Genomic DNA, 19,461 nt, shown 5'->3' with positions numbered 1-19,461 from the left:
GTTATCAAGGACTATGTTATTGTGGTTCAAGTGAAAAAATCTTCAAAAGGAATAATTTAAGGGGGCCTTCGAAAACTGCAATTTTTATTACGATGAGAGCAGTTTTAAATAGTTTTGAAGAGTTTTCGTAGGACTTGTACTGTAAAGTTGTTGATTCAGTTATATATTCAAACTTGGATTGCACTAACAAAGTGGAATTTAATCTGAAACGCGAGGCTCAGGTCATGCGGTTTTACAAGAAACAGCAAGATGCGAACGATGGCCGCTTTAAGAACAGTTTTCGAAGTTCTCACCGTAGTACGGCGCCACTCGTGGAAGCTCAGTACGCCAAAGCTGTGCCTTGCTACTTAATTCGCGTAAATCACAGATGTAGAATGCCTGTTGTTGATCCTGAAACGAAAAAAAAATACTTCTGTTTACTCATCAGTGCTAATGCCTTCTGGTTTGTGGTACACTGAAATCATGTTGGTTTCCTCATGGCAAAAATATCAAATACATCTCTGATACATTCATACATACAATGGTTGCAAGTGAAGTAAACTTCCAGAATTATTACTGAAACGTTTTTAGTGCCGGTGGTATGAGGGGCAAAATTTATGAGATTCGCAATATCCTAATGATTTGGCAAGAGAGTGGGTGCTCCCCACATCATAAATAAAATTGTGGTTCGCTTTTGTACAGGAAAGAAAAAAAGTTCTTTACTGGTGTGTATCAGGGCTTTCCCTCTTACTGAGATCCAATTTGAAGAATAAAATTGCTGAACCTTGCTTCATTGCGTCCCCACTTTGAAATACCAGCCTTGCACGCAGCTTTCTGTGTGTTCCATTCACTCTCAAGGCCCACCCACCAAGTTTCGGGAAGTAAAGTAAACGGAAAATTTGCTGCGCTTAAATTAGCTCTGGTTCATTGCCCGTTGAAGGCTTTATTTAAGCGGGATTGGCCCTACGGCTGCACGGATGCTCCACCACTGCGAAGGCACCGCAAATTTCGTCACGGGAATACACAGCGACCCACGATAACAACCACCAACGACACGGGCGGCCAAAATAATCCTCTTCTATTGCAATATACAGCAAAATTTGGCACGAGCTTGCACGCGTGTTTTGTTATAGTTCGTTTCATAGCCCGAATGTTTGAGCATAGGGGTGCAGGCCCTCGTACTGAACTTCTCTTGATAGTCGGCATTGTCCAGAAGGCTCTTAGTTGACATTTACAGTCATCGTGTAGGGGGAAATCAACTTTGATATAGGTGCTTTTGCGCCAACTGGGTACAGCGCTTCCCCGGCAAAGTAGGGAAGAGGGGTCGAAGATTTGTACCACTTTAGCTACTGGCTTCGATCATGAGTCTTTTGTGGCTGTTAAAAATAGATGTTAAAGGCGTGGCTGCACCCCCCCCCCCCCCCTAAGCCCCGTTTCCGCGGTTAACATTTTCCTTCGCACGGGAAAAGCAGTAATTTTGGGTAGTCTCGCAAATTATTTTTTTCCGGTCACACAATTATGTACATGTAAGTGTGCGATAGCGAAATGTTGAAATTGGAATGGGAAAACATCAATGTTTTATCTAGAAAGCGTTGATAAAGTACTATCGATTTGAAAAGTTGCCGCAGGAAAATTGGCAGGAAAACTGAAGCGACCGGAATTACGGGACGTACACTGATTGATATTTAATGGGTAACCTTGACCCGATGTGATGCTAACAACACTGCCCCGCAAACGTGTCAGTCTTGACTGGGGAAGGTATTTTGCACTTTAAGGGGCAGCAGTGGTAACGATTCGGCGCGGATAACGTTGAATGCCTACGCCGCCGGAATTATAATTGCCGGATTGCTATCAGCCTTTTAGCGCACACACCGAGAAGCGATTTCCTGTCCCTGCAGAGACGGTTACATTGTGGGTGGGGTAAAGCTCTCCTCGCACCCAGCTCGCGCAGTGCGCCGCAGCGTGTCACCTCTGGGAAGTTTGCGGGCGGGCCATGGCACAGGCGCCATCTTCCCTGGGGTAACGCTTTCCTCCATGGGGTGATGTAGCAATATCGGCTAAAGTATCATGAAATGAAACCTCTGCAAATACACGTAGCTTAATATTTAGAGGTAATGTAAATAAAATATGCAGATGTGAACATGGCGCAGCTTGCGTGCAATGAATAAAAATGCATTCTCTTTTATTGAAGAACAATTCTATCAAGGCACCGATGATCTGAGTAAGAATATTATGCGGCAATTTACTGATTTTATTCCGTAAAGCAGATGGTGATACAGCAGCTCGAAAAGGTAAACTTTCTACGCAAGAATGTTTTCAGAGCTTAGAACATACCTGCGTTCCCAGAACCTTCAATGCAATATCTTGAGGACTGCCTTGCCCATGAACGAAGAAGCTGCCCATCTTCACGTCCGATTCAGCTTTTGTCTACGGAAAAGTAAAAAAAAACGTGTACGCGAAAACAAGGTCACTGAAGTGAGAAGTACTGTCGGCGTCCAGGTCACATGATTTTGTTTGAGATATCAAGAAAGTGCAACTTATCATTCCGGGAGAACTTTAAGAGAGAGCGGACTGCCATGCCAGTATGATGACAACAGACGTGTATTGGCATTTCGCTAGTCCTTTCAAAATTATTCAAGGCACAGTGATGTTTAGAGCGGGGAATCACAGGAAGGAAGGTGCCCCTAAAATATCAAACGTTATCCTCTGACTGCCCCCTCGACAGTCGTCACAACGAAAGGGCTGTAGAACCGTACCCTCGAGGTTTCTAAATTGACAGCTTGACAGAGTTAGACTGAGAAAGGAGTTATGCCTATTTCATACATTATGGTATGTAGTGGCTCTACAATGAAAAAGACAGCTGATAGTAAGCAAAAACTTTAAAGCAGCTCCCTTCGTTATTTTATAAAATATTGCTTTTTCGCGGAAGTTGGCAGCTTCGCTTATTTTTGTGATATGCACACAACTCTACTTTGAAGCAAAAGGAGGACGGAAATGCCGATTTGTTCATTTTGTTTATCACTCAAAGTTTCGCGTGTTTGTCTGTGTAAGTAATGTGAGAGAGGTTTTGCTTAGCGTGCCCATTATATTGCAGTCATTGGGCGAACAAAATCTCAAAGAAGTTGCGGCGACCTCGTCCCCGTGGTGATGGTGATGGGGCTAATTTGAAGCTACAATAATTATGGTGCACAGAGTTGAAATAAACGTTATTAAACTGACCTGACGTAAGGGTGAAAATGACACGGATGACCTCTAAATGGGCAAAATAATATAGTACAATTTTGTAACTACATAACACAAGGGATGTCCTTTTAAATGAACTAAGCGCGAGGTTTGGTTTCTATCTTTTTATCGATTGGAACACTACACTATCAATGAATATACGTGACCAGCTGGTGATTGAATATGATTTTAAGGATAAAAAGAACGGCGGATTTCTAATGTAAATACCCGAAGCCACCCAGCGTCAAACTTGCTTTGAGTATAAACAGAGGCACGCGCATGTAGCGGTGTATTTGCGTTTACATGCATGTAATTTTTGTTAGCGGTTTTCGATTCAAAACTCACCCCTTTTCTTACGTATCGAACCATATTCAGTTCGGATGCGAGCCTTGTTCTTCCACTACGCGGCCTTTTACATGTAGGTTTCAGCTGGAGTAACATTCCTGCTTGCGGAAACCGTGGCCGTGGCTGTTCAAAATGGCCGCAATATAAGGGCGGTGAAACCCACGCAGTCGGGCATAATTTTTCGTTATGAAGCAAAGCTGGAAACCGCCGTGGACACAAGAAACGTTATAAATGTATGTGTTGTTGTCGAATTGTGAAAGAACTTTTGATTACTTAGATAGGCAGTGTTACCTAAACAATTCAATTTTCGGTCCATAAGTAACTTAATTTATTTCTGTAGCACTTGAAGCCCGATAGTTTTTGTAACAACAATGTCCGCACTCATAGCTCTACAAGACCAAAACATTTACAGGAACTCTCCTAACGCAATGGCATTGGACCGTGTTTTGACCAACCGAAACTAGGAAGAAGGTCATGACTTGCCTGTAACCCACGGAACACGTCACTGACGGCTTCCAGCGGTTGGCTGTAGCCAGGCTTTAGAGGCGAAGCGTGCAACATGTGGGACACGCGGGGCCCATCACCGGGTTCTGCCCGGTAGTGCACTGGAGCGTAGCCGGACCCGTTGAATCCGCAGGCCTTGACGAGGCCGTAGCAGCCCACGTTGTCCATGAGCAGCCAATCGCCTACGGACACCTCGAACAGGTTCACGCCGGCCTCAAACAGGTCCAGAGGGTCCGAGGAGCAGCCCCACACCGTTGTCAGCCGGTCGAGGGGACGGTCGTACGGTGGCTGGGCACGTTACATTTTACATGTTCGTCAGAAAACGTATCATGGCCTTCAAAGTGCGATAAAGTACGAAAATACCGAAACGGAAGCAATTTACGCTGCTGCACGTTCTGTTTTAAATGAGCGGTATAAATATATGTCCACTTTTCTTGTCAGCGATTGGCAAGCAAACCGAAAGTCGGTGCATTCCTCCTCCCTACGTCGCGTTTATGTTAAGTTTCTAGCTATTTTATGTTATTATAAGAATTGCAGAAAAGTAGTCGAACAGCAAAGTCCACAGTTACTCTGCTCTACATGGCGCTGACGCTACAATGTCGTAGAAACCCGAACTGTACAGTTTGAAGAAACGCTAACGCCTTAGTTAGGCTTCTTGAGCCATATTGTTTAAATTACTTAGCGAAAATATTTCCCATGGGAATCAATTTCGAGAAAACATAAATGCATTTATATATTTGAGGTAGCTGCAACAACTTTCTGGAGAAGAAAAACAATAGCGACAATATCTGTCTCAATTGGCGCTTAGAGAAATGGAAATGTTTGCGAGCCTTCTTGGACTGCGAAGACCACTAAAGGTTTTAAAGAGCAATGACGACAAAATACAACCTACTCATACTTGAAAGAGTTAACGTGTATTTAAAAGTAACACAAAGCACGTTTTATCAACACAGATAGAATTAAATGCCAGAAGTAACGTGAGACTCGAGGTATAAAATCTAAATTAACCTCTGCGTGAAGTTAGTGGTAGCATTGAAGCGACGCCATCAAAGTCAACCATAGATATCGACCCAATGGCCTAGGCTAGTTTATAAACCGTAGGTCCTTGTAGGCGGTCGCAAATAACTTTGTCCTGCGAAATCACAAGGGTAGTGCACCCGTGGCTTGTGAGTAGGCACTCTGCCATCGGTTCTGCTAGCTTCTGGTTTAGCTATCTTAGCATTCCTTGACATGGGTCTTGTATTTATTTGTTAACGGTAACGTACGAATTACTTAAACTTTTATTCTGCCTTTATGGCGCCTTCAGAGGAATTATGCACGCAGGTTCAAATTTTATACGGAGAATCGCAAATAGAGTAGAAATGTCTCACGCTTAGGGGGTGATACTTGATATCCAAGAACCGGTACATGGAGTGCGGAAAGCAATTCAGGCTGCTCTCGTTGAGGTAGACGAGTTGTTCCAGTTTGTGTGCACCTTGAACAAAAAGTAGCGCTGAAATCTACCACCATAAACCTCACTAATTAGAGATTATCAATTGCAGATACTTTGGCTGAGCCGATTTTCTGAAGGTAAATCAGACGGCTTTTTAATCCAGAAATGCTTCGACGTTTTTTCTTGAAAGTTTCCTCATCACACAGACAAGCTCCCGATCGGAAGAAGTGTGTGGCGCACATTGAAGAACCCTCGAATAATGATTTAAATTAACCGAAACATAAATGTCACTGTTGTACTAATAATATTTTTTTACGTCCCAGTGTCGTGCGGTTGTTATCAGTCATTTTTGTTGGTTCCATGTGCCACCTAAGAATGCAAGAAAGTAGATCTTTCGGTTGCCCTCAACCTATATATTGATGCTGCTGCCATGAAATGGTGCAATACAGTAGTCAGTGGATGAATTCCTCTCACGTTTGCTGAGTAGAAAACACGTTTGGTGGGTATACCTTTTGTAAACTTTGCATTTATTGCACTGATAGTATTCCGAGCATTCATGCAATTTTCGAACATGAACTGAACTGTATTTGCCTTCACAATGTTTTTAAGCGTATGAACACCCAGAATATTAGGCCTGCCAATTAGACTCATAAACAATACGCCAGATAACGTAACTCAGTTGTGGTATTTTGCTAATCGATTTTTCATATCACCTTCGGTATAAGGGGCTGCGGTATTATATTTGACATATGGCGGCACTATTAAATGCAGAAAAAGGAGAACATAATTCTAGAAGAAATTGTGGTGGTTGCATTGTATGGTCGCGATAAAGTAATTTGTGTGTAGTTAGTAAGAACTGTATCTCTATCATCCTTTTTTTCATTTAAACCAGGGTTTCTGCAACACCTTTATACTATTAACGTGGGTGTTATGAATGCGGAGCTACCTAATAGTAGAATGGTGTGGTCAAGGGGTGTGCTTCTCTTACACTTTTCTCTCACGCTGTCGTGACCCCTTCACTGCCTGTCTGTCCATAATTGGAAGCAACAAAAGTTAGCATAGCGGAATTACCTTGGACGCTTATTTTCTTAGTCCTCTTGGCGACAACCTTGACAGCCAGCGTGTAAGGCGCTGTTGTCAGGTATTGTCCGGGCTCGGCGATGAGTTCTACGCCGCTGGACGCCGGGAAGTGCAAATCAAGAGCTGAGCGCACATGTTGGCATATCTGAGCAGGAAAATTGGAGGCATACCATATTTCAGTGTTTTTGGTAATTCATAGCAGATTCAAGGTAAATAACAAAGGAGTAATTTATGGGTAGCAATATGATTTGTATACAAATATAAGCGAACAAGATTTTATATTTTAGGCGTATTCAAATCTTTTCGAACCTGCTTGAAGCAGTCTACCATTCGGACGCCACCCGGGAATCCTCCTCCGATATCCGCAATGGTCATCCGTATGTTGAGCTTGGCGGCTATGTCGAACACACTTTTAGCTTGCTTGATAGCAAGTGCGAACGTTTCACCATCGAAGTGGTTACCACCGGAATGAAACCTGAAAAAATTTGAAAGAAGTAGACCCTATAAGACTAAGCATCAATCTCGGCAGAAGTAGTAGGTTTTATAGAGCACACTCTGCACATTTGTTTCGCGTAGGCTGAAGCCTAAAAGGGACAGAGAGCTCGAGAAGAACCACATTATTTGAGTGGTAATGTTTTTAAGTGAGAGGTGGAAAAATATTAAAACAAGTACAGGTGTTTTCTAGTAAATAACGTGGAATGTGGGACCGCAACACCAATTTTAAACGCTCGGCGCATTCCTAAGGCCAAGAAGGTTTATTTTCTTCAAAATGTAGGCGAAAATCGCAGCCATACAGCGAAATCGATTCAATGAGACAATGTACCCGTAAATGCCGATTATACATTGTAACAGCAAATTGGAAGCCACAAATGTGCGATTACTAAAAGAACGCATTGCTGAGTGCTACACAACAGAACCGTGTTAAGCTCCGGAAAGATTGCTTTTATGCGGTGCGAAAAACAGGTGTATTTACACAAAGGTCCGGCTAAAACGGCACAAAAGAAGTTAATTTTACTTAAATAAACGTACAAACACATTTCGGAGACATTTTCTTCTCAGTATCTCATGGGCGGCGTGGTGAGTGCAGTATTTACAAGGCGCTGACCCCGTGTGCTGTTTAGTCTTCATGCAGTGCTGTGGTGGTATTTCTTTCAGTTCACAGCACATTGGCGCCGGCTGCTGTAGTTTGACGGGGGCGCCGTCATCGTTACCGAGCGAACGAAGGGAGAACCGAAGACAGAAAGAAGACGGAGGAGGAGTGTAGCGAAAGTATAAGGGGTAGAGCGGTAAGCTGAAGCGGTGCGAGGCGGTTCTCGGCGGCAACGCATGGCGAAAGTGTAAAAGGGAGGCCTTGCGACGTGATGGGCTGTGGCGACGCGCTGCGATATGACACTGTAGCAGCGCGTGCTGTCGTGCGCTCCTCAACGATGACGTGTTAACTTCCTAAGACGCAGTTCGCGGTCCCTTTCCGGGAATGATCATCATCATCATGCCTTCAGGTGTTAAAGGCGTAAGGCCAACTAGGGCAAAGAGCGCCGAGCAAGTCCCGTGACGCAGATCACATGCTATCACTTCCTGAGATGAAGTTCGCGCCACCCACGCAAAGGCTTCCAATCGCCGACATTTGAGCTTGAGGTTCAAACTCGATTTGTAACAACTGGCTCAGCGGCGGCTAGGAAGCGTTGGTAGATGACGGAAGTGTAGCGCGCGCCGCCACGCGTTCGCTCATCACGCGACTACTTCCTGTGACGCAGCAGGTATTCGACGTGACCGAGAAGACTGCATTTCGCGCTGCGCACAAGTTTCTCACTAGGGAGTACGGTAATCGGCAACCATTTTTGTACACGTGCGATTTATTTCTCCGCGTGAAGCTCTGCGGCCGTAAATTTTGAGAAACAATGCAGCTTCGCGAAAGAAAAGCGATGGCATAACGCAGCGCTTAATATGTCGCAAGATTGTCGTGAAGAAGCAACAGCTGCTACGTTGCGATAATTTTTGCTACTCGTTAACCACGACAAGCCAACTCCACAACTTATGATGCGTTAGGAAAGAGCCTTGAAGAGGGACTGGGTGCATGACTTGCTTCGAATTTCCGCAATCACAAACTCAATAAGCAAGGCAAAGTTAAATTCCGAGTAATTGTTGATAACGTGGCCCGTGTGAAAGTAATACAGTAAACGCAACAACCCCCAGCGGAAGGTTCCCAGCTGATTAAACGACAAGCCGACATTTTCATTTTTAAATTGGTCAACGAACGCATAATTGTTATCAACTATGATTATTGCGTCGGTCAGTATTGCACACTGCTTTTATTAAAGCGGAATGTTTTTTTTATTTGTGATAACCCGGCATGAAACGTAATACCAGCATTAAGGCTAATAGTGAAAGTGCAAAAAAGATATGTCGTCTACTTACGCCACTCCGACCACCGTGTAGCCAAGTTCAGTGGCAGTTCGAAGGATGTCTGCTGCGTCACTCAAGTGACAGCCAAACTTTCGTCCCATCTTTTGGTCTGCAGTTGCTCCTTGCGGACTGAATCTCAAGAGCAGCCTGGAAGTGAATATGTGGCAAATAACATCTATGTACCTACATACCGGTAGTGTTATTACGCATTCCTGCAGTAGGCATGATACCATAAGGTGCCACTCACTATCTATCAAGAAAGAGCGAAAGACGTAGGCTATAATATTATATAGTACCAACATCTTGATGTACTCGCGAATGAGTAATTTATTGCGTAAATATAAACCAATGTATGAACTACTGCCACATTGCTCCACCACGGCCTTTAAAGTACGACTTTTTCCTATAAACATCTTACAGGTGTTGTTAAAGATTTTTGTGACTCAGGACAGCGTTGCCTTTCCGTTTTTACACACTTATATAGCATGGCCCCTCGTTTATTTTGCCCTGTTCAGTGTAAGGTAATGTAAGCAATTTGCGCCATCAGTGCAAGCACAGTGAAATCCACATGCTCTTTTTCCTACAGTTGCTGTGCGGAAAAAAATGCAAACCTAGATCGACTGGGTTGGGTTCGTGATTGCGCCAAAGTTTTGTTTTGTTTTGCTTCGTTTTGAATGCCCGATGGTGAATTCCTCGCTGTCTATGTTATGTCGTTCATTAGCAGACCTCAACAAAAGCAGAAGCGTAGACGTAAAAACATTTATTGCAATTTGGGCAAGTTGTGATGACGTACTTCGAGTGAACCAGCTCGAAGTAATTGTGTATCATTTCTTCTGGGTTCATTTCGTTCACTTTCGTTCTACCAAAGAATAACAACATATGCTAAGCACGTATGTTTCTGGAAAAAATATGCGAAGTTTGTTTACTGAGCCCAAGTATTAAGTAGCTGCCATTTCTTTTTAAACTGGTCACGGAATATATTTGATCTAGGTACATGTGTCGGAGGTCTAATTTAGGTGAGTTACGACGTTTTGAATATCATGGAAAGAACGTAAGGCATATACTACCTGGCATTCTTGTCCCTAATTTTTTCCAGTTCTTCCACGCAGTCGAAGGTCATCAAATGCACTCCTAGGTTTTGAGCGTATGCAACTTCCGAAGCCTCTTTGGTAGTGCTTGCATAGATAATACGACTAGAGTCGACGCCGTGGCTGAGCATTACGTCAATTTCATTCTGCAAAAGATATAGGTGGGATATTTTTTAACCACACGTTGTTGTTGGAGAAGATCACGACCGGAGCTACGTTACTGCCTAAGACCACTGGCGCTTGTGCTGTGGGATATTTAGAACCTTTGTGAACGTGGCCCAACTTCCTTCAGTACTTTCGCCACCGCACCATTAACGATTCTTCTCAGCCAGTTTGAAGGTTATCTGACCTTCAGTAGAGAACATCCAGTAGAGAACATCCTAAGTATTTTTAAATCAAAGCCAGAAAACCGGGCGGTTCCACGGTTTTTTCGCCGCCCGTTTCGTTCGGAAACTACTAATTTAAAGTGGCATAAATCAAGTATAAACGTGGAAGGCTATAAGCATGTTGCTCTGCTTGCCTAAGCTTGGGGATATGTGAGGAGGAATAAATATTTTTTTTTGCTTCAAGACGCCTTGCTGAATTGAAATTTACTTGACGCTAAACTTTGGTCTTCACCAACTCAAAAACAAAGCAAAATTATCTACAATGGGGAAGGTTTTGCGAGAAAAAAACTTATACACTGCACTAAACAAAGCATTCTTCTACATTATTTCCGATTTATCCGAAATGATTCTCTTTATAAGTAAACGAGTAGAGGGAAAATTGGAGAAGAACACGAGTAAGAAATACTCATATACGTTTCGATATTGGTTATTAAGAATATACATAACCGATCGCGACGTTGATAAGCCTTTTGAAACAACTTTTTCCATCTGCCTTTAAATCACTTTTTATGTTCCGTAATTGGAGGTTGCCCTTTGGCTTACCGCAATTACTGTGTTAAATGGGGTATACCACCTGCTGAAAAGAACCAGAATTATACACGGATAAAAGGGGGGATTGCTATGTTTTAGCGTGTTTTGCGGGATCAGTGCAAGCGAATTTAAGAGGCCCCACAATGACCCCGAAGTACAAAGACAGGTTTTATGAAGTACTCAGTCACCTTCTTGTTCTTTTCTCTGATTTAAAACGGCTGAAGGAAGGAAAACTTTTTAGATTTTCTAGGCAAGAAAAATGAATATTCTGTCAAAGGTTTTGCACGCGTGTGCTCCTGGCTCTTGGGAAAACGGCAACTTTGATTTTAGCGTCGTTTTCAAGAATTGAGAAGCAGTTACCGACACAGACTGCTCACAATTTTTTTCGCACGTTTCCTTAGAGTTTTTTCTAACCTGATTAGAACAGTCAAAGTTGACTCCTTCCAAGGTCAGTGTTCGTAGGACTACAGGATCCGTGCAGCATTTCATGGCTAGAGATGGACAAAAAACAACATTCGTCAAACGAAACATTTCAAATGCAGAATTATTGAACAAACACACAAGCTCAAGTTGACATTCTAACAACCCAATACTGTCAAAATGTTACCAACTCAATGTTAAGCCCGTTTACTAGAGCCGTAGTCGTAGGGTACATATAAAGTGTTGACACTGAACAAGTTTATATTATTTTATCTGATAGAGCACACGAAAACTGACAAAATTGAATTTTCGAAGTCTATGCAGCTGTACCGAATGCTGGCCGTGTATTCGTAAATCGCCTACTAGTGCTAAGTATTCCCGCTCCAGTGTACGCGGCTCTCGGCCGACAAGAAGCTTTTTTATCGAGGCGTTTATCGTGTTATTAAAATTAAACTTGTATAATTAGGTTTTAGATGCGAAGCATCTCTTGCTCGGGGCTGTGTCCCTCCCTCCCTTGTTGTCGTTGTTGTCCACCGTCCGCACTCTATTGCGCATGCGCGTCTCTTCAGCCCCGTCAGCGTTTGGCCTGACGTCAGCGCTGTTTACTATAAATAAAAAAAAATAGTTAGGCGGCACCCGGTTTCCATCCCACGACTCTCTGGCCGCAACGGGAGCTATGTGGCGCTCTTCCGACTGCGCTACAAACTTTTTTTTTCTTTACTGCATGGAAAACTGCCCTTAATACAGCCTACAAAAGTTATGAGTCGTCCAAGAAGATGCACATCACTGCAGCTAAAATAAGCCGTCCGTTAAAACTCTGGCAAGCAGACGCACTCGTCCAACAGATGCAGCCATTCTGGTGGGTCACTTTGCGCCGCATAAATGCTTCGCACCAACGCATATTGCTCCCGAAAAATGGACTTAGTTGGGCGAGGGGGTTCCGCGTGCCTGTCCGTCATGCGGCACTTCCACAAGCTATACAATCCGATCACAACAAATATATCATAGGGCACTCCAGTAACATCTCTAAAAGGCAAGAACCGAATTGTATAAGGGGTAATGTCCATGTCCTTTTTAAGAGTTCGTTGCAACACATCCCAGAAAAACACCGCATCCCGGCCCAAAACAAAACAATGATCAATGGTTTCAGGTTGATTGCATAAACGGGTATTGTCAGACCAAGGAATAGACATTCCTTTCTCGCGCAACCATGTTTTCACTGGGGTTGTTGATGTATGCAGCTTAAAGAAAAACGTTTTTGCATTTAGAGGAAGACACATACGTGTGGCCCGCTTCAAAACATTGTCCTTATGGTGGCAAATGTAAGGCTGGCGATAAACCGGCACTGGGAACAGACTCTCTAATAAAGTGTTCGTCAAAGCCTTCCTGGAAAGGGTAAGCAGATATTGCAGGGAAAACCTCGCAGTAAGGAAATTGAAGGTGTCGACCACCCCTTTAAAAACCCCCATGGCAGCCTCGTACTGACTTCACCAGTGGAGACAAGCAAAAACGGTAAATGAAAACTTATGCGCTGTTTAATAACGTTGAGCAGAAGTGGATGATGCGTCACCTTATAGAAGAAAAACCGAGATACAAGCCGGTGTACAAACAAATGTATCAGCCCAGTACCCCCAGACACTAATGGAAGAAACAAATTGTCCCTACGCATAGGTTCCCATTGGGACCCCCACACCAATGTTGCAAAAACTCTATGTTGAGCTTGTACTTTAGAACTCGCACAGTGGAGTACTTTCAGCACATAAACAAGCTTTGCGACAAGGAAGACATTACAAACTCGCGCACGCGCAAACACAGAAAGTTCCCGCCCCATCCATGCCTGAGAGGCTCGCTTGACTTTTTGGAGTGCCAATGACCAATGAGGCCCGGTGTTTCGTATGTGGTGCAAAGGTACACCTAGGTATTGAAGTGCGTCCTTATCCCAAGTAATGCCACCAAATAAGGACGGTTTCGCACCCCATTCACCAAACCAAAATCCCTTTGTTTTTTCCATATTCACAGCTGCTCCAGACGCGCCACAAAACTGCCTGGTGAGATTAAGGGCTTCTTGAACGCTTTTTTTATCAGCACAAAAATAGGCAATGTCATCCGCGTAAGCAAGGACCTTAACCTCACAGGATAGCGATGAAAAGCCCCGTACTCTTTCACTCTGCTGAATACTAAGGCACAGAGGTTCGAGGTATAAGGCAAACAACAAGGGTGAAAGGGGGCAGCCCTGTCTAACAGACGACTTAATCGAAACTGGCTTAGACAGAACGCGGTTGACGACCAGTTGTGTGGTGCACTGTTTGTAACAAAGCTGAATGCCTTTTAACAACACATCCCCTAAATTTACCGCTGCCAATAGTGCGAATAGAAAATCATGAGAAACGCGATCAAATGCCTTTGAAAGGTCAATTTGGATAAGGGCCACCTGCTCTGCCGAATCAGACACACACTCCAATATTGAACGGGCAACATGTATGTTTGTTTGAATGCTCCTACCTCTAATACCGCAAGTTTGATGAGGTCCTACTAAACTAGTAATGACAAGTTGAAGGCGCCTAGATAAAATTTTTGCGAAAATTTTATAATCTACATTGCAGAGAGATATTGGCCGATAGCCGTCAACCGATTTCAGCTTTTGTTCATCTTGCGTTTTCGGAATTAAAACTGTGTGTCCTAAATAAAAGGTTGGCGGCAAAACATCATGGTCGTATGCTGCTGTGAATATGTCTAACAGAACGGGAGCAAGGATAGCAGAGAACGTTTGATAAAACTCTCCGCTCAAACCATCTGGCCCCGGGGTCTTGTTTGTCTTAAGGTCAGAGATGGCAGCCTTAACTTCTTCGAGTGTAATAGTCCCAGAAACCAGAGCGCACTCATCGTCATGAGTAGCTTCTTGACGTAGTTTGAATGAGTCAAGAACATAAGGTTCGTTCGTAGCACATGCTCCCGTCTCAGGTTGTAGCTTTGATTTACCGCCAAAGCTAGAAACTGAGACGGGAGCATGTGCTACGAACGCCCCTTATGTTCTTCACTCATTCAAACTACGTCAAGAAGCTACTGATACAACGAAAGCACGCGAAGCTGAACGTCAACGGAAACGACGAACAGAAAACGTTAGAGGGGGATGTTGAATTTCCCGTGGGAAAGCGGTGGCGGGAAGCGCCACGCGCCTGGCTGCTTAACCAGAGAAGAGGAGGAAGAGGGCGGGCAGCGGGGCAGGAGCGTGAGCGCGCAATAAAGAAAGAGGAGAACCAGGAGGTGTTCGATCAGGTAACACGGGGGTCGGACTCTTCGCTGTCTCTACATTTCTCTACATTTTTATACATTTTTCTGTCTCTACATGGGGGTTCACAGTACGTTCCCATTTGTGGTCCGATAAATGAAACAACATAACGGCAACACAATTGAACCTACACGGAACCCCCACCAGCTTCGCATCCTCCTCATGGTTCCCTACGGGAAGATGGGGTCATTTTTTTGCAGAGGACGAAGAAGCGAACATTGGAACATGACGCTGTGGTTCCAGCGTCCGATAAGTGCAGCCTGCGCGGACTAGCTGATGGCCGCCTTGTTAATATCCTAATACCGTAAAAGCTCGCTTATTCGAATCGCAAGGAGATTCAAACTTAGTTCGAATTAATAAATGTTCGGACTAATGAAAGGAAAAAATAACAACCGTACCAGTAAGAATAATAACCATATGAACGACGGGCGTTGCGAGTTAGCGCCCGTCTTGTAAATTTTCTTCTGTGTCGATCGTCGTTTATTGCGCTGTTACATTCCATCATGAACAACCCTACACTGCGATTTGGAAGCAGTAGGGCAAGTCAACCTTTTCACGCTTGATAAACTCCGTGATTGCAGCCCGCCTTTTGCTACCAAAGGGGACAGTCATCCCTTTCGCTCTACATAAACGAATGAAGCCGAAAGCTTCATCTTCGCCCTCTTGAAAACTGAAGAAGAGAAGGACAGTACTTCATCCGGTCGTGACTTCTAAGCGGATGGCTGCACTATGCTTCGTCAGCGTTCTCCTTGTCGTCATTATCAGTGACAGGTTCTGTTCTCCTGACCTGGGATATCAAGTCCTCATTTGTCAGCGCGCCACACGCACCACTGTATCACGTCCTCGTTTACCTAATTCACAAAGAATGGGCCTTCCAAAACGTCCGCCATTGCTGGTTAAGACTGGTTTACTCTGTTTTACTTTCTCGTTTCTACGCATCCTCGTGTGTAGTCCCAGGGTGTGTTTCTCTGGCTGTGTGCAAGGTTTCATGTCGGCGGCGCGGTGGCGCGTAGTTCGAATTACCCGTGGCGGTTCCTACTCTGCCTCGCATTAATGAACTTCTTTATACATGGACTACTATAGAGAGTTGGCCGGACCAAAAAGTACAGTTAGGTGTATCCAGACATTCGAATTAAAGAATTTTGAATTAACCAACTTAACTGTAGACGGTTACATCTCCCATGGTTCATCTGATTTTCTCTGCAACCACATAGCGCACTCGGCGTAAAGCGCGGAGTCGTCCGCTTCGTGGCCGCAGCATCACCACGTCTCGGCGGCTGAAGCAATTGCTTCATGGCATATGCATCGCGTCGGCCCGCAGGAGCTCCAGTGAGCCATGGACGTGACCATTCCCCAGCCCCGAGTTTCCTTCCCATGGCCAGCCGAGACATAGTAGAGGGTTTTAGCATAGCGGCTAGCGGAGGCTCACGCTACGGTGGCGGGTTACCAGGACCCGACCGCGCATGCGCGCGCGGGGAGGGCGAGGAGGTTGCCCCTCAGTGGAGAGAAGGTGCGAGGTTGGCGAAGGCCGGCCGGCGGAACTAATCCCCCCACCTGAACGTATTTTCACCTTCCCAGTCAGGCCCCGCTACCCGCCGCCGTAGCGTTAGAGGATGGTAGCCGGTATGTTAAAACTCTATTCTGACGCCGACGACGTACGGCCCACCGCCCTGTTTTATTAGCCGTCTGCAAGGGCGTTTGGCGCTGCATCATTGAGTCAGTCAGTCGGCAGTGCTGTTCCGGGGCCGCTTTTCAACCATGTCATCATCATCGTCCATGGCGGCAAGAAGTTCTCCCTCTTTTACTCTCATCGCGCATCTTCACCGCAAATGCACATGTACTGCGACCTGTACCGGTACGCATGATTGACAAACGTGACTATGATGATGATTGCTAGTGGTATCCCCTTTGTAGTAGGGAAATGACGTGTCAGTTTACCAAAAAAACTAATATGTCAATGTTAGATCTCGTTTAATACTAGCGCTTCTCTTAGGGCAGGCACAAAACCTTACTAGGCACAACATGCTTACTAGGCAAAAAAGTAGGGGACTACAACTATGCATGATACGCCGGGAGAGGCCTCCTTTAAATAGGCAAATGTGTGTGGTTAGTTAAAAAATGAAAAAAAAGGCGACGATACGATGGGAGTCCTTCAAGCAGCTCGCAGGAAACATAGTCATGAGGGTGAGCAGTAATGCGAGAAGGCAGGCCTGATTGTGCGGTTGTTGGATTATACTGTCCTTCCTACTCTTCATTTAGATTCGTATTGGAGTTGCCAGAACTTAACAGCGCAGAAAATAGGCAGAAAAAAGCGACATACACAGCGCCTGCGCACGTGGCTTCTTTTAAGTGCCCTGTTTTTTTTTTGTGCTTATGTACTGGCATGCGCCAGCTTTCCCAACTACTAGCGTTGCAGACATTGCTGTTTGACCAGACCGATTTTCCCAATAAGAAATTCAGAAGTACGGACAGCTTTGAGGCAAACGTTAAATTGAAGGCTGTGTTTGAAAATCCCCGGCACTTTTAAAGTTCAGTGCCACCACTCAAACGAATAATCTGGAGAGTGACGGAAATGTTTCAAAAATTGGTATATAATGTTTTGAACAGCAGTTGTATAACGTCCTTCTCACTAGCAATTGTTAATTATAGACTCCCATTGGTACATTCACAGAAAAGGCGAGAACTGTGGTTGCAATAATTTCAGTTTACGCCTCAAAGATGAATGTTACGCCACCTACATGTTGACAGCCAATAATTACAGAAAAAAAACTCAAACTTTTCTTTTCCCCCGAATTGGCGGCGTCAATCTTTACCCCTTATTTCGAGGGATGACATCTACAGAGTTGTTTGTTTTCACGTGAACAGTTCGTTCGAAACAACATGTTTCTTGAATCAATCCCATTCTTTCACACTTGGGTTGCCCAGTCGTTGACGATGAGCCCGCAGTGTGCAACGAGCAGTTGGGAAGATTTGTTCCCCAGAAACTCCCGCCTAAATACGAAATTCCGTTTTATTCGCCACTCGCGTCAGGAATGTTGCCACATAATAGGTACGACAAACCAGGAAGTTGTAATGCATAGCATGTGGGCTTCTTGAAAAGGCTTACTACACGACTGCCAACTACCAGTGTGGCAGACGTACGCGAGCTGCTGTTATGAAGCCAACAATATATTCTAGCAACGAGCCGCCGAAGCACGAATCAGATGTTAGGCCCAATGCTTCACGGCCTAGTAAGCGTCGGTTACAGCGTCCCCAGTAAGGATTCGGCATATCCTGTCTATGCATGTTGTGGCTTCCGTAAGACCTGTTTGATAACTTCAGGCCCACGTGCTCCACCTGTACAGGCATCATTTCCATCTGAGCGTCACCTTACCGGTATGACAAATAATTTCGTAATATCCTGAAGGGGTAATTGAGCGAGTTCTTTTAAAGTTATCTGATTGGAGTTATTTTAGGCTAGGGGGATGTTTGACCCCTCACCCCCCCCCCCCCCCCCCATTATACGTGCTCGGTGTGTTGGTTAACTACGTTCTGCAAGCATTTAACATTTAGAAAAGGTTGAAAAAAGTGTTGTAGGGTTCCTTTAGAGTAAAATAAATGGCTTGGCCGGCTGTTTTTTATTACGTGGCAAGAACGCCTAAATTCTCGGCGTACAGAATTAATGAGCGCAGTGTAAGGGCCTTTCCCCTCTACTATAACGATGCTTTGACCGACGCCGCGCCTCTTTCTGCCGTCATACATCCGGTGCAGGTGCGGATGAACATTCAGAAAAATGCTGCGCTCGAGGCTGCCATACCGTTCATCCGCGGATAGCGTTGATCGCCTATTAGGCTTTGACATCCGTCGGAGCTACAGCTGCCGTTTCCCGCATCTGCGGATGCATCTCTGTGAGCGGAAATTACAAGCTCGAAAGTACAAGCCGTAAAACGGACTTATGAAACATCCCATAATCTACGCTCATAGAGGCAAAAACAGCTGCACCAGAACGGACTCGAAGGTTGGGAGAGTTCACAGTTTAAGTGCCATGAAGTTAAACATTGGGCTTCCATCATTATCATTTCGCCGAAAAATTTATCGCTTAACTTTGTTACATAAGCTTTATCACCATGTTGCTCTTCGCGGTGAACTAGTCCCCCGGCCTCCTATCCTCTCGCATCGATCAACGTCACAAAGTGGGTTTTCAGCCAAGCAACCCGATCAGTCATTTTTGCCGCTTACATCTCGGGAATGGAATCCCCTTCACGAAGAAATTGTTACAGTTGCCGATAACCATTTGTTTCGTGCATGCCTATCAAAGATTGTATAATTAGGAGCAACTTCATGTATCTTTCTTATTAACAATAAGATTATATTTGTATTCTGTATTCTTTTCACTTGTAACCACTCCCCTCTGTAATGCCTCTTTCCCTGAAGGTAAAATAAATAAATAAATAAATAAATAAATAAATAAATAAATAAATAAATAAATAAAATTAATAAGTAAATAATCAAAATACGTGCAAGATTAACTATCGAAAAGCGGGCAAGCTTGAACCGAAACGGCGCTTCATAAAAAACGAAAACAACGTGCTCGCGGCCAACAGTAAAGGGTTGGCCAAACGGACCTCGAACTAGCCAGACACTAACGTTTGGTGTTCCACAGAATCTTAGATAGCCTCTTTTTAGCTCATTTGTCAATAATATTTGTTACGACAGCCTCGTTTAGCCTCTCACAAATTTTTGAATGCCAAAATCCCCACCGACAAATAAATACTGATGTCTTTCAGCGGATAGAATATCCAA

The 19,461-nt window shown here is 44.4% G+C and overlaps 1 protein-coding gene across 2 annotated transcripts in view; it reads right to left on the bottom strand.

Annotated features, from left to right (window-relative positions):
• LOC144179551 (uncharacterized) overlaps window positions 1-19,461 on the bottom strand; it is a 57,282-nt gene that overhangs the window by 12,856 nt on the left and 24,965 nt on the right. For both annotated transcript variants that reach the window (XM_077707943.1, XM_077707942.1), the window contains exons 5-13: window positions 11,385-11,461; window positions 10,033-10,199; window positions 8,978-9,112; window positions 6,872-7,037; window positions 6,554-6,707; window positions 5,421-5,524; window positions 4,030-4,338; window positions 2,314-2,406; window positions 294-390 (exon numbers count right to left, since the gene is read on the bottom strand). In XM_077707943.1, coding sequence (XP_077564069.1) covers window positions 294-390; window positions 2,314-2,406; window positions 4,030-4,338; window positions 5,421-5,524; window positions 6,554-6,707; window positions 6,872-7,037; window positions 8,978-9,112; window positions 10,033-10,199; window positions 11,385-11,461 — 1,302 coding nt within the window. The remainder of the gene's footprint in view (window positions 1-293; window positions 391-2,313; window positions 2,407-4,029; window positions 4,339-5,420; window positions 5,525-6,553; window positions 6,708-6,871; window positions 7,038-8,977; window positions 9,113-10,032; window positions 10,200-11,384; window positions 11,462-19,461) is intronic.

Source organism: Haemaphysalis longicornis, unplaced genomic scaffold (assembly GCF_048455015.1).
Source record: "Haemaphysalis longicornis isolate Haplotype H1 unplaced genomic scaffold, Haemaphysalis longicornis Haplotype H1 scaffold_4, whole genome shotgun sequence".
Taxonomy (NCBI): Eukaryota; Metazoa; Arthropoda; class Arachnida; order Ixodida; family Ixodidae; genus Haemaphysalis; species Haemaphysalis longicornis.
Note: the sequence above shows the minus strand (reverse complement) of the source record. Positions and strands in the feature narration are given on the sequence as shown.